Source organism: Rhinopithecus roxellana, chromosome 2, assembly GCF_007565055.1.
Source record: "Rhinopithecus roxellana isolate Shanxi Qingling chromosome 2, ASM756505v1, whole genome shotgun sequence".
NCBI lineage: Eukaryota > Metazoa > Chordata > Mammalia > Primates > Cercopithecidae > Rhinopithecus > Rhinopithecus roxellana.
Window position 1 is genome coordinate 56512722 of NC_044550.1, and position 20409 is coordinate 56533130.

At 35.1% G+C, this 20409-nt stretch overlaps 1 protein-coding gene across 3 annotated transcripts in view; it reads right to left on the reverse strand.

The window, feature by feature from the left end:
* The window catches only part of LRBA (LPS responsive beige-like anchor protein), a 779214-nt gene that overhangs the window by 555075 nt on the left and 203730 nt on the right, over positions 1-20409 (reverse strand). For all 3 annotated transcript variants that reach the window (XM_030916318.1, XM_010372523.2, XM_030916327.1), the window contains exons 32-34: positions 13700-13778; positions 11382-11515; positions 3797-3858 (exon numbers count right to left, since the gene is read on the reverse strand). In XM_030916318.1, the coding sequence (XP_030772178.1) occupies positions 3797-3858; positions 11382-11515; positions 13700-13778 (275 nt within the window). The remainder of the gene's footprint in view (positions 1-3796; positions 3859-11381; positions 11516-13699; positions 13779-20409) is intronic.

Here is a 20409-nt window from a genome sequence, read left to right on the forward strand (position 1 = left end):
CCTAACGGTAAAGGACCCTTTCGTGCCATGGATAGAGCTGGTTTGCGTTTTTTGGGGGTGATGGAAGAGAAGTGTTTTAATAATCTTCTCATACTGAAAATATTCATCTACAAAATCATCATAACTATAAAAAAGAATATTAATATCATATATTCAGAAAAAATACACTCAAAATGGAGAAGAAACTTGGGATTAGAGAAAAGTATAGAAGAACAAAAAATAAAGAAACATTTTACGAAAGATCAAGGAAAAAAATTTCAAACATAAAACTGACATAAAATAATCATAAGAAAAGAACTATCTCATTCTTATTATAAAATTATAATTTTAAAATAATTCAGAGGTACAGAAAGAAACACAAGTCAAAAATGACCAAACCTCACATCATTACCTTCATGTAAAGAAAATATTTCCCAAAACAGCAACAATCTACATATTTTGTTGAAAAATTTTTTAAAGAATAATCAGACTAAAATAGAATTTTAAATTAACCTTTGCTGCTAATTAATTACTCAGACAGGATGCCAGTCCAGACTATATGGTGCTTCTAGTTTTTCTATATACTGTATGCATTTCTGATAAATGGGAAAAGAATAGATGACCTGGCAGAAGGCTCAGACAATAATATGTGATTTACAGGACATGAATGCAGCTACCACAAGATTTATCTGACAGCCCTCTCCGATAGTGGACTGCTGAGTATCCGATGGAATGATTTCTAGTCTACAAAGTCTACTACTGAGTAGCCATACACATTATTTATTTATTAGATGTTTTGGGTTGAAACCATTTTTAAATGATGCACTTCACAATGCACAGTCATAAATTTAGCTTTAAACCCAAGAAGGGAGGTAGTGTTATTGGAATGTATGTCAGACTGAATTAGGACAAGCAACGCAACGCTTTTATAAAGTGGCCTTGAACGCAACGTCAAGTCTTTCAAAAATGATATTAATGTCAAATGAACAAGACACAAACACTTTATATAATGCTGGAGTAATATTACTTGAAACACTTATTTAACATTTTCTTTAAATTCATATATATTTAAAACAGGTTTATACACATATACAACAAATTTGGCACACAAATAAGTTGCATGCTTGTGAAAAACCACCTGAAACACAGTTGAGAACTTGTTCAATTTTGTGTGTCAGCATCAGAGAACATAGTTTCCTGAAGAATATAAGCAGTTTTATTTTAAGAAATAAAGAGGATTTAAATTGATATTTGGAACTTCAGTCATTCTTGAATTACTTTACATGGGATTCAACAGATGAATAAATCTAATTTTACAAACCTCATATATTAATTATACTCAAAAATATAATGCTCAGTATTATGAGAGGTTTCCAACTCTAATTAATAACATTTTGCCTAAACAATATTAACATTTCGATAGACTAAAATATGAAATGGTGCCTAATCAACTACTGGTGAATGAGTGGACATTGAAAACTACAATCTAAGTCGAAAAAAATATATAGTGATCTGTTTGGTTTTATTGTCAGCTAACCAAATGTGATCGTTTCCTCATTTCTTAAATTTAGGCTCTAAATTCTCTTTTACAATAAAATGTAGTTAAACACCCTATTAAAAATAACACAAAAAGAATATAAGTTTTGAATGGATTCAAGAAAAATAATCAGAGCATGGCTGATTGTCATGAAATTAACACCAACTAATTTGTAAAGTTCTAAATCAAATTTGCAGATGTTAAGTTCATAAGCATATCCCATTATTTATGTGATTAAAAAGTAGTTTTTGACCTGATCTTTCGATCTTTGGCACTCAATCCTCTCCATCTCCTCTTAAAAAAATTAATTAAAATTTTAGCAAGATGGTAGCTTTTGCTTCCCACCCTATCTCAGACCAAAAAAAATTATCAATCAAACTCAAGCCATCCCCACCCAGGATCTGTAAAATGTCGACTTGAAATTCAATTTCATATCTCTTAAGCTTTCATGTAGAAAAAGACAGTTCACTTCTTAACAAAATAAATCACTTTTGTGATTGCCAAGTTGACCTCTTTGAATTAGGAAAATTCAAAGTGAAAAATGTAATTATCACCCCGGAACAATCTGTATACATCTGGAGCTAATTCTAGCTTCATTTTTCACATCATTTTTCACACTGTGCTACATCTTGTAGAGATGCCATGGAACTTTTGAAGAACTCACAAAAAATGTTAAGGACTTCAAATACCCAATAATGTATTTTATTCACACAAAAACCTTGACAATTTCTGACTTTTGAAACTTACTCTACTACATGATCTTCATAACTCATTTGATTGTATTAGTATTAAACAGTACTGTGACATACATGATAAATAGGTGTATTAAAACATGTCATTCTTTATCTTTGCAGCTCCTGACATTAAAATATGAAATATGCTATATTGGAAATAGCTTCCATGTCCCAAAAATACATTCAATTATTCTAAACTAGAAAGTAAAACTTCACTGTCAAAATTCACCTATGAAACAATTATATCACTATGAACAATAAATTTATATTCTTGTAAGGAAACATCCAAAACCAAAAGTGAGTGCTCTTTTAAAGTGTGGGCAATTTCATGTAGACATAAGAATGCTATATGGCAAGTTCTATCCAAGAAAGAAACAATTATTTCTAATCAGATGACTTAATGAGAAATTTTATCTAGTCAGCTTTTGAAGAAATGGAGTTTTCTAAATGAGATGATTATAGAAACATGATTCTCACTAAATCTAAGAATAATAAGCCTACTAAGTAACTACTCCTCACAAGTTCATTACAAAAATCCATTAGGTGTAATCTCTAGAAGTAATTGTTCTTATTGCACCTTATTGACAATGCATAGTATTGATTTTTCACACCTTCTATGATTCTTTAATTTATATTCATGAAATGTCCATCAGCACAGTCTAAATAAATTTGGCATATAGGCACTAAAACAAATAAATCGATGCAAAGAAACATTAATTTTGCATTATCCTTATTCGTTAGGCAAGTAAACCATGAGTGTTGTAAATGAAGGTCAAAGGTTTTGAAATGGGTCAAAACCCTTGACCTCTAGACCAATACCTTTCCTATTAAAAAAGGCTATTTTAAAGTTTTAAGTGGGGGGATTTACTACCAGCAAGATATCACTTTAAAAGACTACAAAGAAAACTCTCAATAAAAACATTCATCTGTTTAATTGCAAAACAGAAAAGAAAACCTCGCAGGATATATGATTTTTACATAAGTTTTTTTTTAAAATCATTAAACTTTACCACATGAGGTACAAGGTTTTGGAACACTGAAAGTAATTTTGCTTTTAGAAATTTATTTTCTACATCTTATTATGATAGCTGCCACTTTTTTGTTAATGTTTTCCCAAATCTACTGTGCATGTCAAAAATAATTACCAACGACAAGGATTCAAAATCATTTATCGCTCATTTTATAACCTCTGCACAAAAGGGAAGTAAACCCATGATTCCCAGTGGAGTCAGCATGGCACTCCACAAGATATAGAAATAAATCTGTTTTTATAACCTTAATACATACAGCAAAGAAATTATCATGATCATTTGATCTGGACACTTTTAAAGTGACTCTAAAAACTTTTCTCACTTCCTCTCATACTTGCTTCAAACTTATCTGCAAGTATCAAAAATAAGAAGCAATCCAACTAAAATTCTTTTAAGACAGCAAACTCACAATTGTATTATAGCAAAAATTTCAGTAATGCAAATATAAAATCCCCCATGAAAATAAATTCATATGAGAATCTACTTGTAATTCAACATTTATTCTTGCCACTCACCTGAGAACACAGTAGCATAACCAATTCCACAACTGAACTACTAGACTTCATGCAAACCAGACCTATTTTAAAGAGAATTTTAAAAAGAAAAGTTATAAAGAAAACAAATAAGGATTTGTTAAAATTTCATCCAAACTGTTTTTTCAAATTATTTTTTCAAACTATTAATAGTACACATTTAATCACATGATTAAATAAGGTACACTATAGTTAGTTTAAAGCTGGCTTCAAAACTACCACTATTTTTTGTGAAGTATTCCATTTCAGCTTTCAAAATACTAAAACATTTATTACAACTTCATATATAACGACATTTCACAATACTCATAGAAATGTGCACAACATATGCCATATTGATCAATATCATCTACATTTTGTTTTGGAGAGAGTTGATCATTATACATGCAGAGAAGGGAAATGGCTCCCTGACCTTTGCTTTCTCCACCACACTCTCTCCCTTCAACCCTCTAGCTATCAATCAAGTTTCCATTTTGTTTCATGGCAGCAGACATCCCAAACACTCTTATTAGTACCTTGACCTCTGACCTCACACTAAACCTTAACAGAAATGCAAGCCGTTGTCTGTTATATATTCTTGATTTCTTATAAATTAATTCATTTACTTTTATGTTTCATTTTGGTTCACCAAAAATATCTTTAGAAAGGATATTTTATAGAATTAATACCTATCTAAAGTAAGTCTTTGGTTTTAATTACCAATAAAATATAAAGTAGTTCATTCAAAGAACGTTTTATAATTAGTATCTTTAAAAAGCAATGCCAATAATTAAAGGAACTAAATTATTAAATTGCATTACCAATAATCAGAAAAATTACAATTTTTTTATTCTACATTTTTCTAGGCAAACACAGGCTTAGGTTCCAGAGCATAACATCTAAAAATAATTCCTGATGGCTCTTAAACACCCTATTACCTTCTTTTTTCTCCCGATGAAAACTCTTCCAGGTACCCTATCCATTCCCTTTATCTTTCTCTTTAGTTCTTTCTCCTTCCCTGTTTAAATACTAATGCTTCCAACCTAATGATAGCACATGTTGGCATTTTTTAGCCTTATAATAGCATTGAAGTTAAAAGGGCTGTTCACCCCTTTCACTTTTTAAAAAATGTTAGAACCATTTTTCTCAATGTCTGAAAGAATATGTAATATAGCAATGATGGTAACAGTGTCAGCACTGGCAAGAAAATTAGCTATAGAATGTCTCTATATTGTATTAGGAAGCAAGTTATTAACTATAGTGTGATATCTGTAGGGCTAAGATGAACATGGCTCCTCAGGCTAATGCTGTCAAGGCCGAAATTAAAGGCAAGCAATACTCCATCTCTTACTGCAGGTGTAGCCCTCTGCTGGTCTGAAACCTTGCCTCTTTTCCTTAAATTTAACCTAGATAATAAAAGAAGTTCAGTTTTGCTCCAACTTCAAAGCCCATTATTTCCAGAAAGTAAATTCGGATCTTTCTATTATTAGGTCATCAATCCTTATTGCTTTATTCTACAAAAACTAGAATTCCTGCCACTGGGCCCTGATGGGCCCTTTTATTATATATCTATTCAGATAATGAAAAACAGTAATTTTTAAAAAAAGACCTTGAGCTATCCAAAATTAGGGAGATTTATAGGTGCTCCTTTGTCCCTCTCACCACACTTATCATATTTCATACATATACATATATATGTGTGTGTGTGTGTGTGTGTGTGTGTGTGTGTGTGTGTGTGTGTATATATATATATTTTTTTTTTTTTTTTTTTTTTTTGAGACATTGTCTCGCTCTGTCACCCAGGCTGGAGTACAATGGCACGATCTTGGCTCACCACAACCTCCACCTCCCAGGTTCAACCAGTTCTCCTGCCTCAGCACCCAAGTAGCTGGGATTACAGGTGCCCACCACCACACCCGGCTAATTTCTGTAGTTTTAGTAGAGACGGGGTTTCACCATGTTGGCCAGGCTGGTCTCAAACTCCTGACCTCAGGTGATTCGCCCACCTTGGCCTCCCAAAGTGCTGGGATTACAGGTGTGAGCCACCATACCCAGCCCATATACCTATATTCTTAAGAAAAATGTTATACATACACATTTCTATTTATTTATTTCAGTCTTATTTTCTAATAATAAAGGCTAACAAACCAGAAGAAGGTTCACAGCTACTTTCCAGTTGGATATGAATATTCAGGAAAAAATGTATTCACTGACCAAGCTAGTAAAAGGTCAAATAACATTTCATAGTTTGGTTTGAACAATTAATTTGGAGGAGAGTGGTGGAAGATGTATTGCAGGGCAGGGTGGAGAGTATGTTCAATTCTGAATGAGTAAAGGCTTCAGAAGACAAGAGAGACCTGATAACAGACCTTAGGCTCCCTGTCTAAAGGACACTGGTACTGTAAACACAAAAATAACATTGGGATCAAAGAAATAGAGGATAACCCCAACAAGGAACTTAACATCAAAATGTAGAATTACGTCACTTCTATTTTTGACCTAAATTTTTGCCAATGGATGACACTCATCACATGTGCGAAAAAACAAATAATAAACCTGTAGATCTCTCTTCAGATTCAGTCATACTCTAAGAATTACCCAAAGGAAGGTCCTAAAACCTTAAGGTCAAGTTGTAAGTTACTGCCAGAACTATCATTTTCATTTTATACACCCACAAACACACACACCCTATTACTGTCTCAATCAAAAGAAACGAAGTACTGCAAGCTTACAGATTTGAACCAGCTCACAATCTGACCTCTCTAAAACTCTCAGTAGAACAGTAGAATAATAGGGTTTGGTTTGATTATTTTTTGGTTGGCTTTTCAAAGATAGAAAATGTTAGTCTTTTTAAAAGGACAAATTCGGGATGCCAAGTCAAGAGTTTTATATCTGCACTAATCTGGGATTTTATGATCCAAGACCACTGCAATTTCTTCAGTGGAGACTCACCCAGATATATCACTTCAGTGAAAGGATCAAATGACTTACCAGATAGTAAGCCAGTGCCATCTAAACCCATCGATCTATCTAAATCCTCAAGTATACCATGAAAACACAGTCATGACTATTTACTATCTGGAATATAAGAATCCTCTTGTTTTTTATATTTAAGTCATCTTATTTTTTAAAATAGGATGGTAATAAACATGAGAAATTTTGATAAGAATTTAAGGATAATAAACTCAAGAAGTTTTACTCTGTATTTTCCTGGTTTTGAAGGTATATACATATACTCCAAATGAGCATTATCTTTTAGATAAAACTAAATGCTGATCATGAATCTGAAACATATCCGTCTTATAAACACTAAGTCCAAATTTCAAATACATGTTTAATAGGCTCTAGCTTATCATAAATTCTGGTTTCCCTTCCTGAATTTATATCATCAAATCCAACATTTTGGAAAAATTGGATGACTAAAACTTTTGTTAAAGAGAGGACAGACATCTTCTTTGCTTGAGACTTACAAAATATTTTCTTGTTCAGATTTACAAACATTTAGAATAATCAATCCACTGAATTTTTTATTTCCATATAAACTTTTCCTTCTAGTCATCATTATATGCACACCTGCCTTTAGCATTTATCTACTTAGAAACTGTATCAAGTAAACTGTGGTACATAATCATCCCACAAGACAGAAGAACATGTCTTTTTAGAAAAATGGGATGGCCCAGGTTCTTGTCTCAAATTATCACACAAATTTAGCACTATGAAGTCCTTCCTGCTAAATAACATGTTCATATACTGTACAGAGATACTGTGACCCTTTGGAGGGTCACAAACCATTGTAATATCTAAGATATGTTTTGCCTACCCCAAAAAAAGTTTTGGCCCCATTGAGACTGCAAGTTTATACTTTCTTAAAACACAGTGCGGGCAGAGTGCAGTGGCTCATGCCTGTAATCCCAACATCTTGGGAGGCCGAAGCAGGTGGATCACTTGAGGCCAGAAGTTCAAGAACAGCCTGGGCAATGCAGCAAAACCCATCTCTATAAATAAATAAATAAATAAATAAAATTTTTAAAAAATTAGACGGGCATGGTGACATGCACCTGTAGTCCCAACTACTTGAGAGGCTGAGGTGGGATGATCACCTGAGCCCAGGAAGACAAAGCTGCAGTGAGCCATGATCACACCATTGCACTCCAGTCTGGGCATAGGAGTGAAACTCTGCCTCAAAAAAAACCACAATGCAAAACTTGGGGTAAAGCAATACAACGACAGAGGGTAATAAACAAGAGTAATTATTTTTTTTCCACCATCACTCCATGCGCAATTCCAGTATTCGTGGGTTTCTTGTTTTTTTTTAATTTTAGTCCACAGCAAAGAATAGCTGATGTGTAATAGTGAAATAGCAAAATGTTTCAAGATATAGAAAAAATAAGATCACTAAGACTCTATAATTAATCATATTTATAAAAGGATTCAGTGAACTCACATATAATAATTGTAAGACATAATTTAAAATGTTCAAGCTTGTGTTCTCTTTGTCCTTTGGAAAGTCTCTTTAGAAAAATTAACCCTTACAAAGGGTTATAACTACTTGAAAAAAAGGGTTAATTAACATCACTACAATTGAGACAATCAGGTTACAGGAGATTCCAGGCATGATGTAATATGAAATATTACACCTAATTTAACTTTAAGCTTTAAGTCTTCAAAATATACAGGGCATATGGCCAGTCGCGGTGGCTCAAGCCTGTAATCCCAGCACTTTGGGAGGCAAGGCCGGAGGATTGCTGGGGCTCAGGAGTTTGAGACCAGCCTGGGCAATGTGGCAAAACATCATCCCTACAAAATATACAAAATTTAGTCAGTCTCATGGCATATGCTAGTAGTCCCGGCTACTAGGGAGGCTAAGGCACAAAAATCGCTTGAACTCGGGAGGCAGAGGTTGCAGTGAGCCAAGATCACACCACTGCACTCCAGCGGGGGCGGCACAGTGAGACTCTGTCTTAAAAAAAAAAAAAAAAAAAAAGTATATGTATACACACATATACATATGTGTGTGTATATATGTGTATATATACAAACACATATACATATATATACATACACATATATATCTGTATATACACATATATACATACACATATATATCTGTATATACACATATATATATATATTTCTTAAAGATAAATATGGCCTGGGTATTAGAGGAGATTAAGAAACTATTGTTACTATTATTAGGTGTAATAACAGCATTGTGATTATGTAAGAAAACATCTTTTTTTACATGCTATTAAGTATTCAAGGGTTGAATGACACAACATCTAAGATAGTTTTAAATACTAAAGCAAAATAAAGGGAAGTAGAGATATCAAATAATTATGGAAAAATGAATATGGTTTGGACAGCTGGTAATAAGTTAATAGATACTGTACTTCCTACTTTGTGAAAATTTGAAATTTTCATTAAAATATTTTTATAACTAAAAAACTCATAAGAATATTTTTTAAAGATTAAGAAGCTTTGTAATGTTTGGTCACACAGCTAGTCACTGGCAAGGACAGAATGAAAACCAAAGTCTCCTGCCATTTATACTAATGCTTTCTGTATAGTATTATGCTGCTTGTACAGTACTATGCCACAATCACCTCTTTTTAAATCCTTTCTGTTTACAGTACATGAAACCACAATCCAAAACATTCCTTACAACATAAAATATGTAAGTCACATAAGAACTCTTAGATTTGTTTGCTATTTTTACAAACATAATCCAATGAATATGCACTGCTCAAGTTTATACATGAGCAATAGTACAACTTCTTCCTTCTTACAGTTTTACCAAAATTTATTGGTAAAAAATGATTCTAAATTAAATTTTGTTTGGGAATATAAAAGTGTCCATTCCTAATTCTTCTGGGTATTTAATATGATCCTATCTTATCTGTTATAAAATTCAAAGACCAATAAGCAACAATGTCTTACAATACTGAGAAGCTGTATTTAATACACACATCTTACTCACTGTAATAAAATTAAACATAGTTCATAAGTTGTTACACCACTTTTAAAAAAAGTTTCATATATGAAACTATAAATTAGGGAAAAGCCCTGAAATATAGACTCTTCAATTTTTAAAATTCAATTCTTTCCAAATTATATTATTTCATAAGTAAAAGTCATTCATTTCTTCATCAAATGGTTCATAGCTAAATAAATTATATCCTTCAATTGATCTAAGGAAATTGCTATACCAAACTTAAGTATCTCTAAAGTCTGAACTTTCTTTTTTTTGTTTGTTTTTGTTTTTTTTTTTTTGAGACGGAGTCTCGCTCTGTCGCCCGGGCTGGAGTGCAGTGGCCGGATCTCAGCTCACGGCAAGCTCTGCCTCCCGGGTTTACACCATTCTGCCTCAGCCTCCCAAGTAGCTGGGACTACAGGCGCCCGCCACCTCGCCCGGCTAGTTTTTTGTATTTTTTTAGTAGAGACGGGGTTTCACCATGTTAGTCAGGATGGTCTCGATCTCCTGACCTCGCGATCCGCCCGTCTCGGCCTCCCAAAGTGCTGGGATTACAGGCTTGAGCCACCGCGCCCGGCCTGAACTTTCTTTTTCAAATAAATTCATTGTTACTTTTTGACTGCATGAAAATATCACTCATCACCAACTCCATTTACATCTATAGAAGAGATGAAATTCCTAGCTAAAGCTTCATACTTACCTACTGATACTGTAAGGGTCAAACGAAGTGCTCATATTGCACAGTTAATACTCAAATATAGATATCTGAAACTATATATAGGTATCTTAACTCAAATATAGGTATCTTCAACAAATATAGGTATCTCAAACTACTTAAATCCTAGGTATGAAGATGAAGATTGGTATTTTGAAGTCAGTCTGTTAAACTCTTAAACTCATTAAGAAATTATCCTCTATTGAACTACTATCTGCTTTCCGAGGAAATTTACAGTAAATCTACTTTCACTTGGTTGTCTCTCTCTCTCTAATATTCGAAGGGACTCACTACATGGCAATGCCCCATGTGCCAAAAAAAAACAAACAAACAAAAAAAAAGAAAGGTCTCATTATTCCTCATTCACTCCATAAATAGCATGGTTTCCAATCCCCTCAGCAACCTACCTCAGCATGCTATCTAGTTTGACAATCTCAAAGTACATTACCTAGAAGAGACCCAGTAATCTATCAATGATGTAAGCAGTATAGAGTAAAATGCTGTTACCTCTATTTTTAAAACATTATTCTACTAATAACAATGTATTCCTTATTTATGTGGCAATACATTGTTGTTCATATGGCTCTAAGTTCAAGTAAAATCCTGTGACACTGGTCTCTCCAATTTGTTGCTCTCAAAGTTAATTTTAATGTATCAAAAAAAAGTCTTAGTTCTTTGGTTCAACACATAATTCTGTGTTTCATCCAAATCACTGATAAAAATCTTGAAGATTACAACATAATAGACACGTGACACATTCTTCAAAAGACACAGACTATGAGAAACCTTGTCAAAGGCTGGCAACACGTAAACAATGAAACTCCATGTTATCTCATCATCCATGTAAGTTTTTAATCCTGAAATATAAATGCATACAAATAAAATAAAGAAAAATCACTTACTTGTTCCTTCTATAAGTAGTTCTTGTCCATGGCTACCCAAAAGTGTCCGAGAAAGAAAAGGTGCAAAATCCACAAAAATCTCACGAAGGAGAGGAGCTGCCTTTTCCAAAGCATGTTCAAGCCTCTCTGTAATACTAATGAAAAGACATTAAGTTACTTGAACTACTCAACAGATTGTATCAATTTTCTAGTTTTGAAAATAAAGATGTGTTTCCATAGATATATATATAATTGTATAAAAAAAATTAAAAATCACCTAAAGAGACATTACTGCTATGTATAGCAGTCCTTCTGCCAAAAATATTCGTTTTTATCCTGATCTAGCTTGCCCCTACAATCTCCAACAAACATCCTGGTTAACAACCACTCCAAGCATCAATACTTACTAGGAGTCTCACCTGGCCGGTTAAGAGCAGTTTGTTTTTAGGCCCATCATAATCTAAATAAATTCTCATCAAGTTTTCAACAAATTTTTCTATTTACCACTAAACCATTAGCACATTGAGTTCAAGAACCATGACTTCATTTTAAAATTCACAGTTACAGCATATAGTACAGACTCAACAGATGCTGAGTGCTTATAAATTATAAAAAGCGGTTCTTTTTTATTGAAGTCAATAATCCCTTTCTAATGCGATGTGAATTATTTTCCTCCTGAAAATAATATACTTTAAAGGCAAATTATAACAAAACTATCATTTTGTTGATAGTTAAATTTATTAATAAACTGAGATAGTTGCAAATGTGCCATAAATATATAAAATATATTAATATACATTTGTGATTATATATGCATGTATTCATATATACATACACAGATACATTTAATGACTTTTGTTTTTTTTTTTTTTTTTTTTTTTTTTTTTTGAGACTGAGTCTTGCTCTGTTGCCCTGGCTAGAACGCAGTGGCCGGATCTCAGCTCACTGCAAGCTCCGCCACCCGGGTTTACGCCATTCTCCTGCCTCAGCCTCCCAAGTAGCTGGGACTACAGGCGCCCGCCACCTCGCCCGGCTAGGTTTTTGTATTTTTAGTAGAGATGGGGTTTCACCGTGTTAGCCAGGATGGTCTCGATCTCCTGACCTCGTGATCCGCCCGTCTCGGCCTCCCAAAGTGCTGGGATTACAGGCTTGAGCCACCGCGCCCGGCCAATGACTTTTGTTTTTAAGGTCCACAGCATTTCAGAAAATTCACAGATATCCACAGCTTCAGTTTCTAACTTACAAATTAAATGTATACATAAAAAGCCACTAGTTATCTACTATTCACACTAGGAGTACCTCCTATTCGTACTACCAAGAAAGCAGTTGCTACTGAAACTATCAACACAAACATATATAAATTTTGCTGTGAATAACCATCTCCTCACAGGCACTACTCTAAATACTATTTTCTTCTACACAACTCATAGAACTTGTTATCCCTGAATAGTATCGTAAATACTAGCCACACTCGAAGCACTCAAGTACCTACATTTGTAGTGTCTAATGGATTTCCCAATTGTGGTAAAGAAAATCAAGGACTCTGGCCACTAAGACTCCAGTGGTGGAAAATACACTCATAGCATTCAAAATTAAACTCTGAAACCCAATTAAACAAGGTAAGTGACAATAAAAATCTATCTACAATTCAGTATCATTGTGGCTTTGGCCGATTGGCTACCACTTATACCAGCTTTTTTTTTTTTTTTTTTTTTGAGATGGAGTCTCTCTCTGTCTCCCAGGTTGGAGTGCAGTGGCATGATCTCTGCTCACTGCAACCTCTGCCTCCCGGGTTCAAGTGATTCTCCTGCCTCAGCCTCCCAAGTAGCTGGGACTACAGGTGCTCACCACCACACCTGGCTACTTTTTAAATATATTTTTAGTAGAGATGGGTTTTCACCATGTTGGCCAGGCTGGTCTTGAATTCTTGACCTCAAGTAATCCGCCTGCCTCGGCCTCTCAAAGTGCTGGAATTACAGGCGTGAGCCACTGCGCCCGGCCTACATCAGCATTTTATAGAGGAGAAACAACAAATTCCATACTTTCAATTTGCAATCATTTGAAACATAAGTCATAAGCTTATGTAAATATGTTATGCATGCAGCAATTATTTTTAACACAAATAGTCACTTCTCATGAAGTGACTTGTATATCATGAAATGACTTGTACATCTTATAATCTTTCAAACGAAAATGAACCTCTAAAATGTTCCCAAGCCTCTAAATGTCATATATGTTGAAAGAAAGAATTGAAATGAAATGACGTAAAATAAACCTAGATAGCTTAAAAAGTCATCAAAAGGTATGAATCACAATATTCAAGTTAGTAGCTTAAATACCTCATATTTGAAACCGGGTCTTGTGAAACTGAATCAACTGTTGGAACCGAGGGCAATTTTGCATTAGATGATCTACTGCCTATAAAAGAAAAATAACCATCTATAGGAATTTTCTGCTTTTAGGTATGAAGATTTAAATAAAAAGAATGTCATTATACCAGTCAATAAAAGCATTATAATGTATTTTTATGTCCATTACTATTTGGATAACATTGAAATCTAACAATTAACAACTAAATCCTTTCATATATAAACCTCAGCTACGAGCTCAATTATCATGCCAGAACAATCTTTCTAACTGTGAGCTGAAAAAGCAAGAGAAAAGTAAATCCTGACTCCTGAAATAAGGTTCACAATTCCTTCTATTCAACACCAAGTGTCAACAGAAAGTTACAAGTAAAAGTATTTTTTTAATATAGCAACAACACAGAAACACCTACATTCCAAATTTTGCTTTAAACCTCCATTACCATGGAAACTATCATTATTCAGTTATCAAATCACTAGTGAAGGACTAAACTGCACCAACAAATGTAATCAGGGTTAGAAGCCTAGACCTCTGAGAATCTGTAATCTTGTATCACAACTATTATCAGTTATTTTCCCATTATGCTGCAAATACAAAAACACTATGCTTTAAAGAGAATAAGGGCCCTCTTTCCCAAACATTGTTGAATCTTTCAGTCCAAAAGTTATTAGAAACACATCAAGGAAAGCATCTGCATCAGGCTGGAGGTTGTGTTGGCCCACAGAAAGTTACCGGAGCCAGTGTGAGGAGGGAATTCAAGGAAAAGAGAAAACTAAGAATTGTAGAATTCATATCTATGTGAAATCATGGTTGCAATAGAGAGATGGTAATATGTGAACGACAGTATACATTTTATAGACTTTTATATACAAACACACACACACACACAAACACACACACCGCCTCTAGCTCTGTCCACTAAGAGGACACGGAAGCAGCAACATCTTAACACTTGGTGTCCAGAGTGTTAAGAAAGAAATGGCTGATTCGAGATCTGTGGAAGAAAAGCACCAAATGAGTTTGAAACATCTAGTTATGCTGTGTAGAAAGCAAGGAATGATAGGATATGTCCAAGGAATAATAGGTTATGTCACAAGGACACTGAAGCCAGCTTGAAGGGGCTCCCACTGATCAAACACCATTGTATTCCATCCTGGGTGAGAAAGTGAGACTCTGTCTCAAAAAAAAAAAAAGAAGAAGAAGAAGAATTGCCATTTTTGGCCAGGTGCAGTGGCTCATGCCAGTAATCTCAACACTTTGGGAGGCCAAGACAGGAGGACTGCTTGAGCTCAGGAGTTCAAGATTAGCCTGGGAAACATGGTGAGGCCCTGTCTCTACTAAAAATACAAAAAAGTAGCCAGACATGGTTGTGTGTGCCTGTGGTCCCAGCTACTAGGGAAGCTGAGGTGACAGGATCACTTGAGCCTAGAGAGCAGAGGTTGAAATGTGCCAAGACTGCACTACTGCACTCCAGTCTGGGTGACAAAGCAAGACCCTGTCTTAAAATACAATACAATATAATACAATACAATACAATACAAAACAATACAATACAATAACAATACAACACAACACACACAACACAACACTTCCCTCTGCTTCACACCACTCCCAGAACTCCCTCAGGCTCACTTCAATTGTATCTAGGCATGCTGATTCAATGTGCTCTTTTTGGTAAGGCAAATAAAGTTAATTCTGGATATAGATAAGCATAGCTAGGACCTAATCAGAGGTTCTGTGGATTTAACTGATGAAAAAACAGCAAGGATCTGAGGCAATTTTGAGCTTTCCTGAAACATGCTTGTTTTTTAGGCAGTACTTGATCAACAACCCTCAGTTCTGATTACCAGGTCTCAGTCAAATGTAAGGATCCAAAAATCTAGACAATTTTACCCCCCAACAAGCTTGGTTCCTTTTGGAAAGCAGGCAATGCAGGAATCTTCCACAATTAACCTCTGGATGATTACTGAGCCCACCTCTTAGAGTGAGCACATTCCTAGTACAAAATGAACTTAACTATAGTTAATCTTTCTTTTTTTTTTGAGACGGAGTCTCGCTGTGTCGCCCAGGCTGGAGTGCAGTGGCGCGATCTCGGCTCACTGCAAGCTCCGCCTCCCGGGTTCACGCCATTCTCCTGCCTCAGCCTCCCACGTAGCTGGGACTACAGGCGCCCGCCACTGCGCCAGGCTAGTTTTTTGTATTTTTAGTAGAGACGGGGTTTCACCGTGTTAGCCAGGAGGGTCTCGATCTCCTGACCTCGTGATCCACCCGCCTCGGCCTCCCAAAGTGCTGGGATTACAGGCTTGAGCCACCGCGCCCGGCCTAGTTAATCTTTCTTTTCCACAACGTACTTCTTTCCCATTCCCTTGATAATCAAAGTTGACTTTCCTTTATACTGGAAGCTTTGTATTGCTTACAGTCCTACCTTCCTCACCATCCTGTTCAGCTGAGATCTAACTGTACCTAAAAACTCTAACCAAGTGACTGGTGGTCAGGACGCATAGGATTCGTTTAAAAATGAAGCTAAAGCACACACTTCATCATGCTGACAATTATTTTTTATTTTTCTTTTTTTGAGACAGGGTCTTGCTCTCTCGCCCAGGCTGGAGTGCATTGGTGTGATCAGAGCTCACTGCAGCCTTCAACTCCTGGACTCAAGCCATCTTCCTGCCTCAGCCTCCCAAGTAGCTGGAAACATAGGTGCATATCACCACACTCGTCTATTTTTTTTTTTTTTTTTTTTTTTTGGTAGAGACAGAGTCTCATTATGTTGCCCAGGCTAGTCTCGAACTCTTGGTCTCAAGCAGTCCTTCGGCCTTGGCCTCCCAAAGTGCCAGGGTTATAGGCGTGAGCCACCATGACCAGCCCATTGTGACAATTTTTAAAAGCATATACAGCAACTCACATTTCATCATAAAAATATTGCTATTTTTGTATTTTTCACAATAAAATTTCAAATTAGAGGGCAAGACCAGTGAAGTTGAAAAACATTTTTTCACCCTTTGGTATCTGGCACTTCTAAGAGTCAGGTCCAATCCTAAAATTATATACAACACTCAGTGAAGTACTTCACAGACCCATTGGCTTTATTACACTCGGTACATGACACCTGCAATTTTCTAAGTTCTTGACAACAATATGATCAACGAATCACAGTGGGTCATTGACTGTTACCAGTGATTAATAAAATATTTGTTTTTTTTTACTGGTGATAGTTTTTGAAAACTTTTTTTTTTTTTTTTTTTTTTTTTTTGAGATGGAGTCTCGCTGTCTCCCAGGCTGGAGTGCAGTGGCGCGATCTCGACTCACTGCAACCTCTGCCTCCCGGGTTCACACCATTCTCCTGCCTCAGCCTCCCGAGTAGCTGGGACTACAGGCGCCCACCACCACGCCTGGCTAATTTTTTGTATTTTTAGTAGAGACAGGGTTTCACCATGTTAGCCAGGATGATCTCGATCTCCTGACCTCGTGATCCACCTGCCTCGGCCTCCCAAAGTGCTGGGATTACAGGCGTGAGCCACTGTGCCTGGCCTGAAGACCATTTTTTATTGCAATGTATCAGACATTTTCTCTATTAGCATTATTGATGGATTTTCTTGAGCTTTTCCAATGCTAATATAAAGGAACACATAAGGTCCCATTTACTTAAAAGTAGAAATGGAAAAAATAAATCCTTCCCCAAAAAATGTATGTACAAGGCTTTAGGGGGAAGGGGGGGGGCGGGGAAAGTATGCATGAGGCTTTAGGCAAAATTAGCCTTTATTGTGTTAACTGGTTTATTGTGGTTTTTGTTTTGTTTTGTTTTTTGTTTTAAGAGATGAGGTCTTGCTCTGTTGCCCAGGCTGGAGTGTACTGGTGTGATCACAGCTCACCACAGTCCTGAATTCCTGGACTCAAGTGATCCTCCTGCCTCAGCCTTCTGAGTAGGTGAGATTATATGCATGTACCACCGCGTTCAGCTAATTTTTTAATTTCTTGAAGTGAAAAGTTACCCAAGCTAGCCTTGAACTCCTGGCTTCAGGTGATCCTTCCACCCTAGCCTCTCAAAGTGCTGAGACTACAGGTGTAAATCATCACACCCTGCCCACGGTTGTAAATGATACAAATTTTAATGAGAAATGTGTATTAGAAATGTGAAAAAGAAAAGCAGCATTGTTGCTTCTAAATAAAGCAGTAACAAAAATTATTTCCCCACACTACCCTAGAAGTAATGCCAATTTTCAATTCTAAAAGAGAATACAGCATTTTTTACAAAATGTCTTAAGTCATAAGAAGACACTTTACCAACAAGGATAATAAATTAACCAGCAACAGTTATAAGAAAAAAATCACATGAAAGAATAAACTAAATACATCAGTAATTTCACACTAGGTTGTTCTCCATTTCTGCTGGGAAAAAAATGTAATATCCAAACACATTCTGTATTTTTTCAACTCAGATAAAAATATAAACTTTCAATCAATTTGTTTTAAATTAAATTATCATTAAATATTTCCAGCAAATGATCACAAATATATAAATGCAGAAGCTACCTCCAACATGTGGAATGATACTCACTTATCTTTTCCTTATCCTAGCACTGATAAACTGGCTCCTTCAAACTGACAGTTTTCCAGACATTCAAAAGGACAAAAAGGAAAATGCAAATATATCATCTGTCTAGCATCTATCTGGGGAGTAGGCAATTGTTTATTTAAGGTCCCTGCGGGTCTAAATAACTAATGTCCCTTGCAATAAAGAATCATTAAAACAAATGCCAATTTTTTAACCCCTAAACACATTAACACTGCATTTCTCTCTCTCTTTTCTGAACCAGTAAATTCAGCCAGGGATCGTCTATATGCCCAGTAAAAACTAATTAAATAAATCCTATTGAATGAATACAACTAAGCCTATTGGCCCAAATCTTACACAAAGCAAATATGGTTATGACTCAAATATTTCCCTAATATTAAAAAAGTACTAATTAATAATCTATATGGCTCTGATAAACAGATACTGTCTAATATTCTAGTAAATTCTGCAAAGTAGCAAACACCAGGCATATAAATTAGTGAACAGTATACTTAGTTCCTTTATTGAGCTAGTTTCAATTTTGATTTATTCATGTATGCTTTGCAGTACAGAGAAACAGCATATTAGAAACCAGAGTAATAATATTTTAACATACAAGAAGGGATACTGGGTGAAGGTGGAAGGATCACTTGAAGCCAGGATTTCAAGGCTTGTCTGGGCAATAGAGCAAGACCCTGTCTCTACAAAAATTTTAAAATTAGCCAGGAATGGAGACACACATCTGTAATTCTGGCTACCTGAGTAGCTGAAGCAGGAGGATCACTCAAGCCCAGGAGTCCAAGGCTTAGTGATCTATGACTGTGCCACCGCACTCCAGCCTAGGAAACAGAGAAAGACCCTGCCTCAATTTAAAAAAAAAAAAAAAGAAAAGAAAACAGAAAGGATACTGTATTCTAGGTAATCAAATTTTTGCTGATGACTATAAAATTTCCAGATTTTGATATATTTACTAAAATCACTTTTGCTTTTATTTTCTTTGAAAACATGCAATAAAGGATATGTCTTATCCTCTGATGAATATATTTTAATACTTATTAATTAGAAGATACAACTGTTGCTCTTAGACTAGTTCTTTTGGTTGATAAAATGCTGCATAAGCCAAGGTATGCTATTCAAATTAAAATTTGAAATTTGTACACCAAAAAAGTTTTGTATGTTAATTATAGTCTTAATAATGTATATTATTTCAAAATGCAAACAAATTATCAATTCCTATGGGTTATAAAATTATTTCAGTGGTAATATTTTCATAGAAAAAGCTGTGACCTCATATAAACCTGGCAAGTTTTAACTCTGTTTCTGTGATAAGTATCTATCTCAGTTTCTCTTTAATTGTACCACATGTAAAATGTGTCTCATTTTAATATCAAAATTTCCAAATATCCACAAATGGGAATTTCCTTGAAGGTATCATGTGAATATATAACAGAAAATATGAGTGTCATAGCAGAAACCTCGTATTTTCTATCAAGTATATTTTTTGCCCAACTGTAGGATAATGTAAGTGTTCTGAGCACATTTAAGATAGGGAAGATTAAGCTATGCTGTTTGGTAGGTTAGATGCATTAAATGCATTTTCAATTTCCGATATTTTCAACTAACAATGGTTTATAATGAGGTAACCCTATCATAAGTCAAGGAGCATCTATATTCTAGGTCACAAATGCATTTAACACAAAGCCTATTTTATAATAAGGTATTAGATATATCACATACTTTACTAAATACTGTATTGAAAGTGAAAAATAGAATGGTCATACAGATAACTTGATGTACAATTTTTACTGAATGTGTATTGCTTTCACACCATTATAAAGTCAAAAAATTGTTACGTTGGAACCGTCTATATATTTATCTACTTCTTTTAATGGCAAATAACTTAAATCAAGAGACCCGCCAAAAAGAAAAAAAAAATGTATCAGTCAAAAAAAATATTGACAAGGGAGAGAGAACTATTTGGGGGGTTGGGTGGATTCCATGTGGAAATGAGTACTTAACAAGTGCAAGGGCAAGTATAGTAGGCAAAAGTATGTAAAGTGGGGCGGTAGAAGAGTAACAAGCAGGACAACCAAAAACACTAGATTAGGTTAGATTTTTCTTATCAAG